Source organism: Balaenoptera physalus, assembly GCF_965194825.1.
Source record: "Balaenoptera physalus genome assembly, chromosome: X".
Taxonomy (NCBI): Eukaryota; Metazoa; Chordata; class Mammalia; order Artiodactyla; family Balaenopteridae; genus Balaenoptera; species Balaenoptera physalus.
The window spans coordinates 13,193,852-13,209,728 of record NC_138903.1 but is presented as its reverse complement, the minus strand read 5'-3'; the positions used below and the strand labels follow the sequence as shown (position 1 = coordinate 13,209,728).

General features: G+C 43.5%; 1 protein-coding gene across 3 annotated transcripts in view; it reads left to right on the top strand.

The window, feature by feature from the left end:
• The first annotated feature begins 2,161 nt into the window (after positions 1-2,161).
• Positions 2,162-15,877, top strand: part of ASB9 (ankyrin repeat and SOCS box containing 9) — a 31,915-nt gene continuing 18,199 nt past the window's right edge. For 2 of the 3 annotated variants that reach the window (XM_082447280.1, XM_082447279.1), the window contains exons 1-2: positions 2,163-2,607; positions 10,435-10,514. In XM_082447280.1, the coding sequence (XP_082303406.1) occupies positions 2,514-2,607; positions 10,435-10,514 (174 nt within the window). In that variant the 5' untranslated portion in view covers positions 2,163-2,513. Of the gene's footprint in view, positions 2,608-10,434; positions 10,515-15,877 lie in introns of all 3 variants that reach the window. The other variant, XM_082447278.1, reaches the window with a different exon arrangement.

The following is a 15,877-nucleotide window of genomic DNA, read 5'->3' as shown; positions in this document are numbered from 1 at the left end:
AATATTTGCATATTGTCACTGAGCCAAATTTGGGTCCACTCGCCTGTGCAGTAAAGCCAATCTACTGACACCAGGTTGTGGTGAAGGAAAGTATAGCGTTTATTGCGGGGCACCAAGCAGGGAGAACGGGCAGCTCGTGCTCAAATGACCCAAACTCTCCAATGGCCTTCAGGGGAGGGGTTTTAAAGGCAGTGTGAGGGAGGGCGCTGCAGGTTGCCTGATGAGCTCGTGCACAATTCTTGGATTGGTTGGCATCAAGATGAAGTTTCAAGCATCATCAACCTTCAGGTTTTGACCAGTCTAGGGTCTACATGCTTGCAGTCAGCAGTTTTCATCTGGTGCAGGTCTGCTTCCTGTAAAAACAGCTTAGACATGTGTGTCAGACCTTTAGCTGTATCTTTTAGGGAGCTGGGAGTTCAGGGATTCTGCTGGGTAGCTGGTTTATAGTCTAAAGTGTTACCAGTTTCCCCACCCAACATTATAATATTCTTTGTTTTTACATCTTCACATTTCCCAATCATTAACTCTTGAGACAGTCTTTTGAGACTCAGGGAGGCCTGGGAGACTAAAGCAAAAGCCTTTACTTCAAAGGACAGGGACACAGGGGCTTGTACATGGCTTGAATCCCCCCTTGTCTTTGATACCCCTCAGTCTGAGGGGAACAGGTTCAGGACAAGAAAGGGAATAAAATTTTGGACAGAGGTTAATCATAAACTTGGTGGAGGAACTCAGTTTTAGGGGGACTTGGTTTCAATATGTGCACGAAGCCATATGGAGAGATCTATGGACTGCAGTATTTTTGTAGTAGTAAAAGAAAATGGTAACATTCTGCCTCCATCATTAGGGGAATAATGAAATACTTTTGGCAGGAAATATTTATGGAATGCTATGCAGTAGTAAATAAAGGGACAGAGCTATTCTGCCGAAATGGAAAGATCTCCAAGACAAGTGTAAAAAGCATATATGATAATCCAATTACAATTATGTGGAAAATGTAAAGGAATAAATGTGTATCCACATGTGTGCATGGAAATGCATTTTAAAATATGAAGGACATTCCTCAAACTGTAAACAGTGACTACCACGTGGGTCAACTGAGGCTTCATAAATCCGAAACAGTAAGGCTGTATCTTTTTTTTTTTTTTAAACGAATGATTTATTTATTTATTTATTTTTGGCTGTGTTGGGTCTTCGTTTCTGTGCGAGGGCTTTCTCTAGTTGCGGTGAGCGGGGGCCACTCTTCATCGCGGTGCGTGGGCCTCTCACTATCGCAGCCTCTCTTGTTGCGGAGCACAGGCTCCAGACGCGCAGGCTCAGTAGTTGTGGCTCACGGGCCTAGTTGCTCCGGGGCATGTGGGATCTTCCCAGACCAGGGCTCGAACCCGTGTCCCCTGCATTAGCAGGCAGATTCTCAACCACTGCGCCACCAGGGAAGCCCCAAGGCTGTATCTTTGGCATTAAAAATAATCTGTAATTATTTCATAGCCAGGCTATGCTTGAGAATAACTCAGAGACTTCCTGAATAGGGAAGAAAAATCCCTTTCTACCTGGAAGAGAGGAGCTGTGTGCGGGGAGGAGGGGGGCAGTGCGTGGGTGGCCATCAGCCTGAACCAGCACTAAGTGGTGCGGGGAAACGAGGTTTATCTGAAAACACACAGACAAAACCCCAAATGTTTTGTAAAGGCAAATAGGCGGAACCTTCACAAAGTAAAACTTTTTATAACTAATCATTGAATGACAGCAGCTCTCCTCCAGCGCTCCCTGCCGCCCAGCAATCCTTTTTTTTTTTGCGATAGCAACCCTGAATTATTTTGGAGGAGGGTGAGCAGGACATTTAGTGCAACCCTGGCAGTCAGAGGAAGAAAATAGAAGTTCTTTCCAAACGTGCATTTTTGTAACATATAGAGAATTTTTCCTATAAGAAACTCCCAGAAAAATTGAAACCACATGTGCAGATGGCCAGGGCGTGCTGTGTAAGTTGCTGTGCAAGCAGTTCAGCAGGGCTGCAGCAAAACCAGCTTTCTCAGCTCCTGGGTTCTGGGGCTTGTCTCAACAACAAGAAACCCCCAAACAACAACCGGATCCCAGCAGGGGGAACAATGTTGCAGCAGACCAGTGGTTTCCTCCCCGCCCCCACACACCCCAACCCTGGGCTCTCCCAAAGTTACATACTGTGTTTCCTTCCTGATGAACCTCAAGGCTTCCTCCCTGATTGGTCTCAGTTTTGGAAAGGACGTGACATCAGCAACTTTGCAGACCTGGGGCTGGGGGGCTGCTGTGGGCTTTGGGCAGCCTCTAGCCAGTTAGGTGGAGAGAGAGAGTGTGTGTGCGTGTGTCTGTCTGACCACAGGTAGTACTCAGATTACCCTGCCCTGTTCTGTTCTTTGCCATCTGACCAGGACGGTGCTGCTCAGCCAGTCACAGCCCTGGAATTTCCCAGGAGCTGGGGGAGCATGGAATTTGGACTTTTCCTGAACAACTGAAGCGGAGCTTGCCCAGCCCAGGAGAGCACCATGGATGGTGAACCACGGGGCAGCAACGGCAGGAAGCCCCCGAGGCTGGGAGACTCTCCGGACGTCAGGCTCCTTTCCAACCCATTGATGGGGGGTGAGTCTAGGGGCTGTGGAGTCAGCCTGCTGGGGAGGTTGGTTAACGTGCTTAGGAGAGAAGAGAGAAAAGGGTGGGGCAATTTCAGTGACTCCATCTGAGATGTGGCCACGGGGCAGTAACTGGACAGATGTCCACAGCTTGGTGGGATCTGTCTTTCACACGGTTGTTCAAAAACGTGTACACCTCTTTCTGCAGGGTCCTGTGGACCATACCAAGTCAATGATCACCATTTACTCTCCAGGAAAAACTTCAGCTGCAAAGAATTATTCTTTGTGGGTCAAATGTATCATTTACATTACAGTTATTTCTAAATGGGAACATCTTTATTGCTAAAACATTTATTAAAAGGTCTTAGGTGTTTGGCATTTGGGTGGGGCTGGGTTTATAAATGATTGATTCACTTTAAAAGGAGCCTTTTAAACTTTGGGGAAGTGTCGTACAGGTATGATTCTCACCTGTCTGTGGTATCTTTGCTAATGTATAGAGCCTCACGCCTCCGGGCAACTGTCATTTCCTGTGAGCACGTAGCAGGTACCTGCTGACTGAAAGGATTCTGAAAAAATGGGTCTGGGCATTAGAGGAGAGATGATTATATTCAACACCCTGGGAGGCTGCCTGTAACGCTTGGCGGTCCAAGGGACAAAAAGCAGGGACCCTGCAGTCAGCTAGGACTTACTACTCTCCTACTGTTTAGGTGTTGAAGGGGGAAAAGACAGAAGAAATAAAATACAAAATGCCTTCTCTCTGGCTCATTGAGCAGACAAGACTGCTCATTTATTCCTTCGTTTATCCACTTTGGCTCGTAAAATGAGCAGAGCCCTCAACAGCGAGTAGGATTTGGATCTCCAGAGGCAGACCTGGATTCATCAGAGATATTGAGCATGAACTTGTTGCAGCAGGAGGCAGAGTGGCACCAGATATAACTTTAAAAAATGGATCTGATAAATACATTTTTAAAGCAGCAAACCAATCAACATGGGGAAGAATCAGTAATGTGGTTGACTTCTCCATGATTATTTTCGTGCCGAGTAGTTTTCTGTTTATTTTTATTTCCGCCTGAGAGAGGGGCGCCAGCCGCTTTTCGCCGTTGAGGGCTTCTAAAGGTCCTAATCCGACCCTGGTTAGGGCTGGCTGGGTGGGCGGCGGCAGCCAGGTATATATTGGGCTGGCCAAAAAGTTCGCTCGGGCCTTTCCACACGATCTTACGGAAAAACCTAAACGAACAGTTTTGGCCCACCCAGTATACAGCGGACAGTCACAACTGGAGTGCAGTGTCTTGGCCAGTCTAGTGAGAACAAGTTTGGAGAGATGGAACCCGAAAATGAAGCTTCAGAAGCTATAAGTGGAGGAGTTTAGCCTTCACGAGCCGGGCAGCTGGGAGCCACTGTTGGTTCTGGAGTGGAGACTTGGCCGTAATGAAGACTGTAAGTAAGTAATCTGATAGCCACATTCAGGATGGATTGTGGCGAATTTACGAGATAGTCTTGCACTAATCCACTGCTTCCCAAGCTCGGATACATCAGCATCACCTGGATGGATTGTTAAAATGCAGCTGGCTGGGCCCCACCCCTTCTGATGCTAGGTCTGGGCGAGGCCTGGGAATCTGTATAACAAGCTCCCAGGTGATGCTGATGGTGCCGGTTGGGGACCACACTTTGAGAACCACTGCCTGAAGCCGACATCTGGATCAAGCTTCCGAAATGACAGAGAAAGGGAAAATATGGGTGATAATTTCAGAGGAAAGAGAAATCAAGCTATGTTGCCTGATTAAATATTGGGGCTAAAGGAGAGGAGGTGGCCAAAGCTGCAAAGTTTTCAAATGTCAGATCAGAGGGCTAGACAAGAGAGAAGCTGGGAAGGGGAGCTGGCTTGGGGGCAGAGTGAGGGAGGGAGGAGAAGGACTTCTGTTTTGAACATGAAAGTGCCCAGGGCCCGGCATGATGGCGTGGGACACCGGCTGGGGAATGAATACGGGTTGGGAATCAGACCTCAGCCTGTTCTGCAGAGGGGCTGGGCTGAAATCCCGGAGAAGGGGACATTGTCTGATGGCTGATTTATGAGAGCCAAGGATGGAGCCCTGGGACAGGCCTCCAGTTGAGGACATAGGACCAGTAAGTTGGACAGAGAAGCAGGAAGAGACTCAGATGCTGTCATTTCACAGGGACTAAAGGAAGAGAAGTTTTCCAAGAAGCAGAAGTCACAAGGGTGGGTGCCAGGACCCTACTGCTCTCCCAACTCCTTCTTCTCTACATCTGACCCGCAACTCCTGCATCCTTCCTTCCACCCGGCCGAGCCACTGCCCCCGTAGAGCCCTCGCAGGCTTTCTGCCCCTCCTTACCCAAGTGGAGGCTCTCTCTCCCTACTGTGTGTCAGTCCTGCCCCTTGGGCAGAACCTCACTGATACCTGGATTGCATTTGTTTATGCTTCAGAAGGCTTGCCCTTGGTGAAGTGTGGAATGTGAAACACTCAGAGTGTTGTTTCCGCATGGCCCTGACAGGAAACTCAGCTCAGGTGAAGCATATCCCCTGGCACAGGGCCAGGGCAAGGGGCAAGCCAGGGCCCAGGTGTGGTTGCTCTTGGGGGACTTTGCTGCTCCCACCTGCACTTGCAGGCTTTTCTTTGCCTCCCTCTTCGGAGGAAGGGAGGAAAGGGTATGACGATGGCAACCGACTCTTTATAGAGATTTAATTCTTGACTCTTCTGCCCCAGGAGCAGGAAAAGAATGTCTTTTTTTTTTCCTGAAAATACCTTGTTATGGATTGAATTGTGTCCCCCCCCCCCCCAAAAGACAGGCTGAAGTCCTAACCCCCAGTACCTCAGGATGCCGCCTGATTGGAAATAGAGTCATTGCAGGTGTAATTAGTTAAGATGAGGTCCTAGTGGAGTAGGAGGGGCCCTTAATTCAATGACTGGTTCTTATAAGAAGAGGAGAAGAGGCACACAGGGAGAATGCCATGCGATGACAGAGGCAGAGATTGGAAAGATGCATCTGATAAGCCAAGAAACAGCAAAGATGGACACCCACCACCAGCAGAGGTAAGGAAGGATTCGTCCCTAGAGGCTTTGGAAAGAGCCTGGCCCCGAGGACACCTCCATTTCAGACTTCTAGCCTTCAGAACTCTGAGACAGTGAACTTCTACTGTTTTCAGCCACCCAGATTGTGGTACTTTGTTATGGCAGCCCTGGGAAACTAATTCACACCTAGTCAGAGAAACTTTGGAAAATAAATTGAAGGATAAACTCACAATCTCCCCGTAATCGCACTGAGCAGGTAATCACCGTTCTTGTTTTTAGTGTCTCTCCTTCAGGTTTTTGCCTGCAGGCTCACACCTGTAGGGAGATTTTCTTCCTCACAAAATTGAGCCCACCCTGTAGGGAGTATTCACATTTAAACAGAAGACAGGCAAGAACAGGCATGGAAAGGAAATCATTTCATTCTCTTAGGGTGGATTTCTAGAAGTGGAGAAAGAATTGCAGTAGACAGGACCAATGTGCCCAACAGTTGCCTCAATGGACCTTTCTATTTGTCTGTTTGCGACCGTGAGCCTCTGTTTCTCTTCCTCCTTTTTTGATTTGTCCTGGAATCCAACCAAGGTCCACTATAATTGTGCACACTGTACCCAGATCCTCTTTCCAGTGTTGGAGAGGATCTCCACTGAACCCACCCCATCACGTCCCAAAGACTGAAAGCAAGTGTTCCAACACTCTCAGAGCAACCCAACCTCTCTTCTCCCCTCCTTGACCTTGCAAAATGTTTCCCAGGAGGAATAGATTGATGCTACTCCCAGCATCCGCTGCAGGCTCTCGGAGCTTCGTGAATAGCTCTTTGCAGAATGTACCAATTAGTGCATTTAAAATCTCTTCTGAAATAATGGAAATTTAAAAACTCATTCCAGAAATTTCAGTAAAAATGAAACGGCACCCTTCCTAATGTGCTGCAGGGTTTGATGGAGACTCAGTTTAAAAGAAAGGTAAGTTGAATGGCACCGATTGGAGGACTTGTGGGGTCGTTTCCTTAGGAGAGCTCCCTGCCCCATGTTAACCATGAGCTACACTAATGGATCTGTGGCATTGCCCGTGACCCCCATTTGGCATCTGTTTCTTGGCAGTAAAAGCAGTGGATCTTGGTTCAAAAAGTACTGCGGAAGAATCCTTAACATGTACCAAGAGCTTGGATGATGTGTTGTATAGATATAATGGCCCTTGAGTTTCAAAGACTTCATTGGGGTCAGTGGAGAAGGGCATGTGACCTTGAGTTTTCCCTTCATCCATAGCCTCCTTCTATGAGCAGCGTCCATGTTCTGGCAGGAACAGGTCCCCTTTCCTGACCTCCAGTTGTCAGCAGGAAGGCAGGCAAAGCTGCTTTAGGGTTTAACTGCTCATGTGTTGAGCTTGTAGCTCACTGCCTGCTTGTGATGTGGGCTCTGGAAACCCTGGAGAAACATCTCCTGGATATCTCGTCAATGTTTTCAAGAGCCAAAGAGAGTGTGTGGATTAATCCATGTTGCAAATTATGGCGTTCGCTAAATGAGCTATATATAAAGTTCATGCTCTCAGTGCTAGAAAAATGTCAACCTTTCACAATTTAAAGTCTTTAGATAATCACTCAAGTGTTCAGAGACCAGCTGAGGCTCAAATCTTTGTATAAATTTGAGATGACTTTTGGCTTTAGAAGCACCTAAGGTTTTCTTCTGGCCTGGAGTAGTGGTAAGCTATGATATATTCACCAAATCCTAGTCTGAAAGGGCTTTAAATTAGGAAGGGAAGTCTCATACTGCTGATGGAGTATAAAGTGGTACAGCTGCTTTGGAAAATAGTCTGGCAGTTTCTCAAAAGGCTAAACACTGGGTTACCATGTCATACAGCAATTCCACTCCTAGGTGTCTACCCAAGAGAACTGAAGACATACATCCACTCAAATTGGTACACGCAAATCAGAGCAGCATTATTAATAACAGCCAAGAAGTGGAAACACCACAAATGTCTATGAACTTTTTGGTCTATCTATGCAAATATTTGGCCATAAAAAGGAATGAAATACTGATACATATTACAATGTGGAGGAACCTTGAAACATTACACTCAGTGAAAGAAGCCAGTCACAAAGGACCACATATTGTATGATTCCATTTGTGTGAAAAGTCCAGAATAGGCAAATCCATAGAGATGGAAAGTAGATCAATGGTTGCCAGGGGTTGGGGGAAGTGGAAATGGGGCGAGTGACAGCTGATGGGCAAGGGGTTTCTTTCTGGGATGATGAAAATGTTCTAAAATTGATTGTGATGATGGATGTACAACTGTGAAATCTACTGAAAACCATTGAGTTGTACACTTGAAAGAGGTGAATTGTGTAGTCTGTGAATGATAAATCATTAAAGCTGGTAGATAGATGGGTAGCTGCCCACCACGTGTCCCAGGACAATATCCTATGCTTCTCGAAGACATAGACCATCTCTGCTTTGTAAATACTATGTCCTAATGCATGAGTGCAAAAACCTCAGGTAGTCTTTTTTTTTTTTCTCTCTTGGAGAAGTACATAATTCTTTATTTACTCTAAATAGAAGGAGTCATGTTTCCATGATGAATGTACACAAAGCAAAGCCCATTTTGGTCTACACTCGATAAGATAATTGCATCACTTTTATGAAATCTAAACAGAGTTACAACTTAGGGCCCAAATTACCTGCCTTGCTGTCAGCTCTAATTATCTGAGGTAGCTTTCACAAAGGTTGAGTGTGGCAGCGATATTACTGAGCAGCTGAGCACTTGGCAGGAAAAAATGGCTTAATCATCACACACATGATTTTCAAGACCTTTCTCAACGTTTGGCTCTTCTCACTCAGGATTTCGTGTGGATGGTATTGTGCCTTAGCACCAACAGGGTAGAATCAGTTGTCCTTTTAATTCTAATTTGGAGATCGATCTTCCATAGCTGCTGTTTGGATTGTAGGCTCCAAGCCCTAGAAGCAGCAGTATTTTTCCTGAAAGCACTAGGGCCCTCAGAGAATACTGTGAGGACACTAATTTTCTATTGAGCGTCAGGTTTTGGAGGTTAGGAAAAACCATTTCACTGAAGGTACCTCGAGCATGCTGGTGAGCCCAGAAGGGAAGCCTTGGATGGGCAGCGTGTAGGCAGGCTCATTCAGCTTGCTCTTCTCTATTCAATGCCTCATGAATCCATCTGGAAGGATGGTAATTTGCTCACTGGGACAGATTTTCTGGGACACTGATAGCTCCAGGTGGCAGGCCCACGTCGGCCAACACGTGTTAAGTCCAAAGTGTTCTAGCCTCCTCCTTGATGGGCTGGCATTGGCCAGGCTTTAGAAACTTACCCCGGTTCTCCAGGTTTTCTGGGCTTTTAGGAGATACCAGTTCGTTTGCGAGGCATGACTGGTATCGGACCATCCTGCCTCGTTTGTGTGTAGTGTGTTTACTTGAGCAGGCAGAGCTGGAGCTGCAGCTCAGACCAGCCTCCTCACGTTCTGACTTCCTGCCTTTGTTCTAGAAACCAGACGCAGCTGGAGATGAGAAAAATTCAGGTCTGCACCGCAATCAGTTGGCATCCAGTCAGTTAGAAAGAGAGGAAAGCGTTTAACGTGTTGGGATGGGTTTTACAAGCTTCCTTCCTAAGAAAGTGTATCCTTTCCAAATGGTTGGAGAATACATTTGCTAGTTTTTAAATAGCAGTGACTGTGGGGTCTAATCAAGACTCTCTGGTTATTGTTAGGGCAGGATAATAATAGTAGCTAATAGGGGTTGAGCCATAGGTAAGAATATTGCTGTCCTGACTTTACAGAGAAGGAAACTGAAGCTCGGGGTCTGCCCAGGGACCCACAGCTCAGAAGAAGTCAAGCGGGTCTGAATTCACAGCTTTCTCTTAATCACATTGGCGCATTGCCTTTGGGGGTAAATCACATCCCTGTTACAAGGTCAGACTGAGCTCTGATTTGGTGCTTGATATTGGGACAGGAGGTAATCCATAAATATGGTTTTGTTTAGATTTGATTCCAAACCTAATGGCGTATGTAATGACATGATTACTACTATTAGTGTATGGCACTGTTTGCTGAGATGCCAGAGTTTGTATTTCACGCCGGAAACTAGACTGGCAACCACCGCTTAACGCACTAATGCTGGTAATTAGCGAAGCTCTCATTTAACTAAATGGACCATTTGCCTTTGAAACCAGCGTCTAAATGGAAGTACAGTAATCTGTCATCCCAGTCCGCCACTTTGTCCTCAGTTTGGACACTGGCTGTAGTTATTTCTTTTTTTTTTTCTTTTTTTTTTTTAAAGAAACTAGCTCTTTTTTTTTTAAAATTAATTAATTAATTAATTTATGGCTGTGTTGGGTCTTCGTTTCTGTGCGAGGGCTTTCTCTAGTTGCGGAGAGCGGGGGCCACTCTTCATCGCGGTGCGCGGGCCTCTCACTGTCGCGGCCTCTCTTGTTGCGGAGCACAGGCTCCAGACGCGCAGGCTCAGTAGTTGTGGCTCACCGGCCCAGTTGCTCACGCGGCATGTGGGATCTTCCCAGACCAGGGCTTGAACCCGTGTCCCCTGCATTGGCAGGCGGATTCTCAACCACTGCGCCACCAGGGAAGCCCCTGTAGTTATTTCTTTAGCTAGCTAGACATTTCAAATAAACGGTGTTCAAAAAGCATCTATAGAGGGGAGAAGTTCTGAAGTCCTGATGGAGTTTTGGTTGATTGACTCCAATGTCTCCCTCCAGTAAGACCGGTTAGACGCTTATTGATGGGCAAGGATGAGCCTCTGGGTCTAAAGCGCATTAGCAGGATGTAACCTGCTCCGCCCTTTCCATACAGATACTGTGTCTGATTGGTCCCCTATGCATGAAGCAGCCATTCATGGACGTCTGCTGGCTTTGAGGAACCTCATCAGCCAGGTAAGTAACTTTTTGGGGAAAAAAAAAGATGAATATTAAGCACATTCTACTGCTCACCACATCGAGAAAAAGATATCACAGTCTGATATTAAGATATAAATTTCCTCTTTAGCAGAATGAGATGAATCCTGTCCTTCTTTATCTGGAGGCTGGCATAATACTAGAGTTTGGTACAATTCTATGCACAGAATAGATTCTGTACTAAATATCTATTGAATGAATAGCGGGCAAATTAGTGCATTCAAGTTGCTGTCACTTTATTCAATAGACTATGTTCTTGAAAATTATCATGTAAAACAGTGGTTTTCAGCTGAGGCAGTTTTGCCCCAAAGGGGACATTTGACAATGTCTGGAGACATTTTTGGTTGTCACAACTGGGAGCAGGAGCAGGGATGGGGTGGGGTGGTGGTGATATTGGCATCTAGTAGCTAGAGACCAAGGAAGTTATTAAACATCTGACACTGCACAGGACGGCTCTCCACATTAAAACATTATCCAGCCCTGAATGTTAGTAGTGCTGAAAGAGGTTGAAAACCCCTCATGTAAAATAAATGCTTGAAAATGTCTTTTAAAATATGACATGGTATAATTTCAAAGACTTGTTCAGTTCTGTTGAATCTCCAGTGGAAATGGCTCTGCCCAGTTTGATATCAGTTTCTCTGCTCCTTGGGTGTCATTTCAAATACACATTAATTTGAGTTTTGATGGTTTGAAATTATTGGGAACTTAGGCAAAGGTGCTTTTAAGAAAGCAGTTTCAATCGCCATTCAAAATTCCAGTAAAGTTTTATTCATAGTGTTCTGTTCTCTGAAGACGCAATATGGACCTTTTAGGTTAGAAGCTCTTGGCCCTTTCATGGACCCCTTTGATAGTCTGGCAAAGTCTACGGACCCCTTCTCAGACTAATGTTTTAAATGCATAAAACACAATATAGAGGAACTCTATAAACAAATGTGTGACATAGTAATATATGAACTTCTTTATTAATGCATTCAATAAGAAGATTTAGTGGTGATTCTAATTACTACCATACTTTCTAAGTAGGATGAATGTATATTTTGAGATATTTTAGATATCTGCAATATTCGTACTGTAATTAAAAATATCTGAGTTTCCTCTCTGTGATAGTCCTATATACTGCTGTTACTACTGTGGTTTGTGGTCTAAATTCACAATCAAAAGACATGATAAATTTCAGGTGGTAGTTCGTGGAAATGTGCTTTGAAAAAATTCCAATTTCACGGACCTATATAGACTAAGAAATCCTCCCATGAGAAAACAGTTTCTAAAGACGATTTTCAGACTACTCTAAGCCACTATCTTAAGCTGTTTTTGGTAGCAGCAGCCTCTTATAAATAGAAATACAGATAGTATCACGTAACTCTAGCTAAATGAAGTTAAGCTGCTTCTCAGATAAAATGAAACATTTACCTTTTTTTGATAGGGTGAAAAATGATCATTGCAGCTTTTATATATGCCTTATTAAATTGGACTGATATTCATTTATGTTTAGTGTTTACGTGTTTACTGAATATCAGCTGGAATCATGTCTTTACCTAAGCTCTTTTGCATTATTTAAGCAAGTTATTTTCTTGGAACCTCAATTTCTGCCTTTATAAAATGAGTGTTCGAATACCTACCTGTATTAGTCAGATCTTGCTGTGTAACAAAACACCCCAAACTCAGTGGCATAATACAATTAACATTTATTTCTTGCTAATGAGACTTTGGATCAGCTGATCTGGACTGAGCTTGGCTCCAAGCTGTGGGTTGGCTACAGCTCTGCTGCACACGCCTCCCATCCTTATTTCACCAGTAGCGACCTGAGGAATTTTCTCCTCGTGGCAAAAGGCTGAAGCATAGCAGGGCAAGCTCAACCATGAAAGAATACTTCCAGTCTGCTTATGTCACATCTGCTAACACCCCATTGGTCAGAGCAAGTCAGATGACCAAGTCCAAATTCAAGGATCAAGGAAGTATTGATACATTTTGTCAACTATGAGGTCATGGCAAGGGTGTGAATGTATTACACTGCTACAGGAGAGTGAAGAATTGAGACCAAAAATTCAATCTATTATGTTACCTTATATGAGTTTGAGAGAATTAACTAAGGTGACACTGTGTAGATTACCTGCTCCAGTTACTCCTCATAAATGAGGAGTATCTATTTTCTTATTACAATCTACATAGCGCTTCAGGTAATCAAAGCATACTGAAAAACCCTCCTGCTAAACTAAACAAACATATTTTAGTAAGGGGAGTAAGACCAAACATTCAAATGGCTATAACAAAGAGAAAAGAAAATTACAAAAAATAATTCTCACTTGGTCCAAGAAGGGAGAAACTGAAACTGTAACTAATTATTCTTTACCGTGACTTCACATTAAAATAATGTGAGATTTAAAAAAAAAATAACAATACCCGGGCTTCACTGTAGATATTCTGATTTAGCCTAGGGCAGGCTTCATGCATTGGTATTTTTTAAGCTCCTGTAGGACCAGTACGTTCAGGAATTTTTTTTTTAAATAAATTTATTTATTTTATTTATTTCTAGCTGCGTTGGGTCTTCATTGCTGTGCACAGGCTTTCTCTAGTTGTGGCGAGCGGGGGCTACTCTTTGTTGAGGCGCACGGGCTTCTCCTTGCGGTGGCTTCTCTTGTTGCAGAGCAGGGGCTCCAGGCACGCAGGCTCAGTAGTTGTGGCTCATGGGCTTAGTTGCTCTGCGGCATGTGGGATCTTCCCAGATCAGGGCTTGAACCCGTGTCCCCTGCAATGGCAGGCAGATTCTTAACCACTGCGCCACCAGGGAAGCCGAGGAATTTTTTTAAAAAGGCCATTTTGACAGTGGAGAAAGAGAAGGGCATTTGACATGAAAGAGAAATAGTATGTGGAAAGGAACAAAAAGACTGATAGTTTGGATTTCATTAAAGTTAAGGACTTGTTCATCAAAGGTAGTATTTTTGAAAGCAATAAGTCAAGCCACACATGAGAAAATATTTGTGCTATATATATATCTGACAAAGAACTCATATTCCTAGCCTAAAATCAATACAAAAAAGATGGGCAACCTAACAGAAAAATCTGCAAGAGACTTGGACTGGCACTTCATAAAAGGGGATATTCAGATGTTCAATAAATATATCAAACTGTGCTAATAGTAACTGGAGTAATTTAAATTATGATTAAGATATTATATTACCAGTTCCTCCCATGAGAAGGACTAAATTTGGAAAGACAGAAAACACCAAGTGTCAGCAAGAGTGTGGAGCAACTGGAGCTCTCATACATTGCTGGTGGGAGTATAAATTTGTATAAACCACTTTGGGAAATTGTTAAGGAATATCTACTAAAGCTAAAAATATCTCTACGCTACAACCCCACAGTTTCATTTCTAGGTTTATATGCAACAGATATGTATACGCGTGTTCATCAAAAGACACGTACAGGTATATTCATAGCAGCCTTATTCATAACAGCAAAAAAAAAAAATCCTTGAAAACAACCTAAGTGTCCATCAAAAGTAAGATGGATACATATATTTTGGTATATTACTCAGTGGAACCCTATACAGCAATGAAAATGGATGAATGGATGAATCTGAAAAACAGGTAAGTGAAAGTAGCTGAGCAAACACAAAAATACATACTTCATGGTTCAATTAATATAACGTTCAAAACCAAGGAAAACTGTTCTATGATGTTAGAAGTCAGTATTCTGTATGGCTTTGCCGATGAGAGGTGGGTAGTAATTTGGGTAGGACATACATAGGTTTCTGGTAATTTTTTTTTCTTTCTCCCTTTACCTGTACAATGGTTACGCAGATAGATTTCCTTTGTGATAATTCACTGAGGTTTACATTAAGGATTTATGAACCTTTCTTTATATCTGTTGCACTTCAATAGTAATATATTTTTTAAAAAGCAATGACAATTTGTTAGGCCAGCAGGAAGCAATTAAGGCATCCTTTGGGCATTTTGTGACCTTAATTTGGTGCACATTAGGATCCCCTTGGGCTGGCATTGGGTAGGGGTTCCTAAAAATGCTGATGCCTGAATTCAACTACCTTTTTTTTTTTTTTTTAATGAATCTCAAAGACATTCTTCATTCTAAGTGAAGCAAGCCAGACTCAGATTTTATATACTATATGATGCCAGACTCAGATTTTATATACTATATGATGCCATTTGTATGTCATTCTGGAAGAGACAAAAATATAAGAACTTACGAAAATCAAGACCAGGTGATAATGAAGATAAGATAGATGAATGAAACAGAATAGAGAGGCCAGAAAAAAAAACCACATATGGCCAAGGTCACAAATATTTTCTTCTAAAAGTTTTCTAATTTTACATTTTACATTTATGTCTATAATCCATTTTGTTAAATTTTGTACAAGGTGTGAGGTGTTGGTCAAGATTCATGTTTTTGTTGTATATTGATGTCCCTTTGTTCTGGCACCGTTGCTAAAAAGTCTAACCTTTTTCTATTCAATTGCCTTTGCATCTCTGTCAACTACCTTTGATTGTTCTGCAGTTGCTCTGAGATGCAGCCTGGGTATCGGCCTTTTTTTTTTAAAGCTCCCCTGGAGATTTGAATGCACAACCCTATAAGCCTTCCCAGTAAAGTTCCACTGCATGCAGGGGGTAAGGACTGGCTTTTCTGTTTCTTGAATAAAACTTTTTATGCTGCTCCCTGCAATCTTTAAAGAGCTAAGCCACTATCAGGGTGTGGATACTAGGAAAGATCCTGAGCCTTCTGAAACATCAGAACTTTAGAATGTGGCAGCTCATTGAAGGCTAAGTAATAAAGAATAAAAAGAAATCTCAGATAATAACTGACTAGAAGTTACCGAGTGCTAAGCATTTTGCATACATCATTTTTTAGTCTTCATAACAATCTGTAGGGTAAGTGAAATTGTCCCCATTTTACAGAAGGAAATTGAGGCTTCAAGAGGGAAGTAGCTGGCCCAAGGTCACACTGCTTGTTAGGTGATGGTGCCAGCATTTGAACTCGGGAATCACTCTGCTATCCTCTCTCTGAGGTCTCAGTCCTAGGTATGAAACGAAGATAGTGGTGCCATTCAGAGAATCAGGTCCGGTAAGACAAGGAGCTCCTTTCAGGGGAGCTTGGTTGGCAAAGGCTGAATTTATGTCGTGAGCTGGGTCTCTGGGTGGTTATGTCTTAGCAGGGAATTAGAAACATGTACTGGGGATGGAGATTTAGATTTTTTATTTTTTAAAATAAATTTGTTTATTTATTTATTTATTTATGGCTGCATTGGGTCTTTGTTGCAGTGCACAGGCTTCTCATTGTGGTGGCTTCTCTTGCTGCAGAGTGTGGGCTCTAGGTGCACGGGCTTCAGT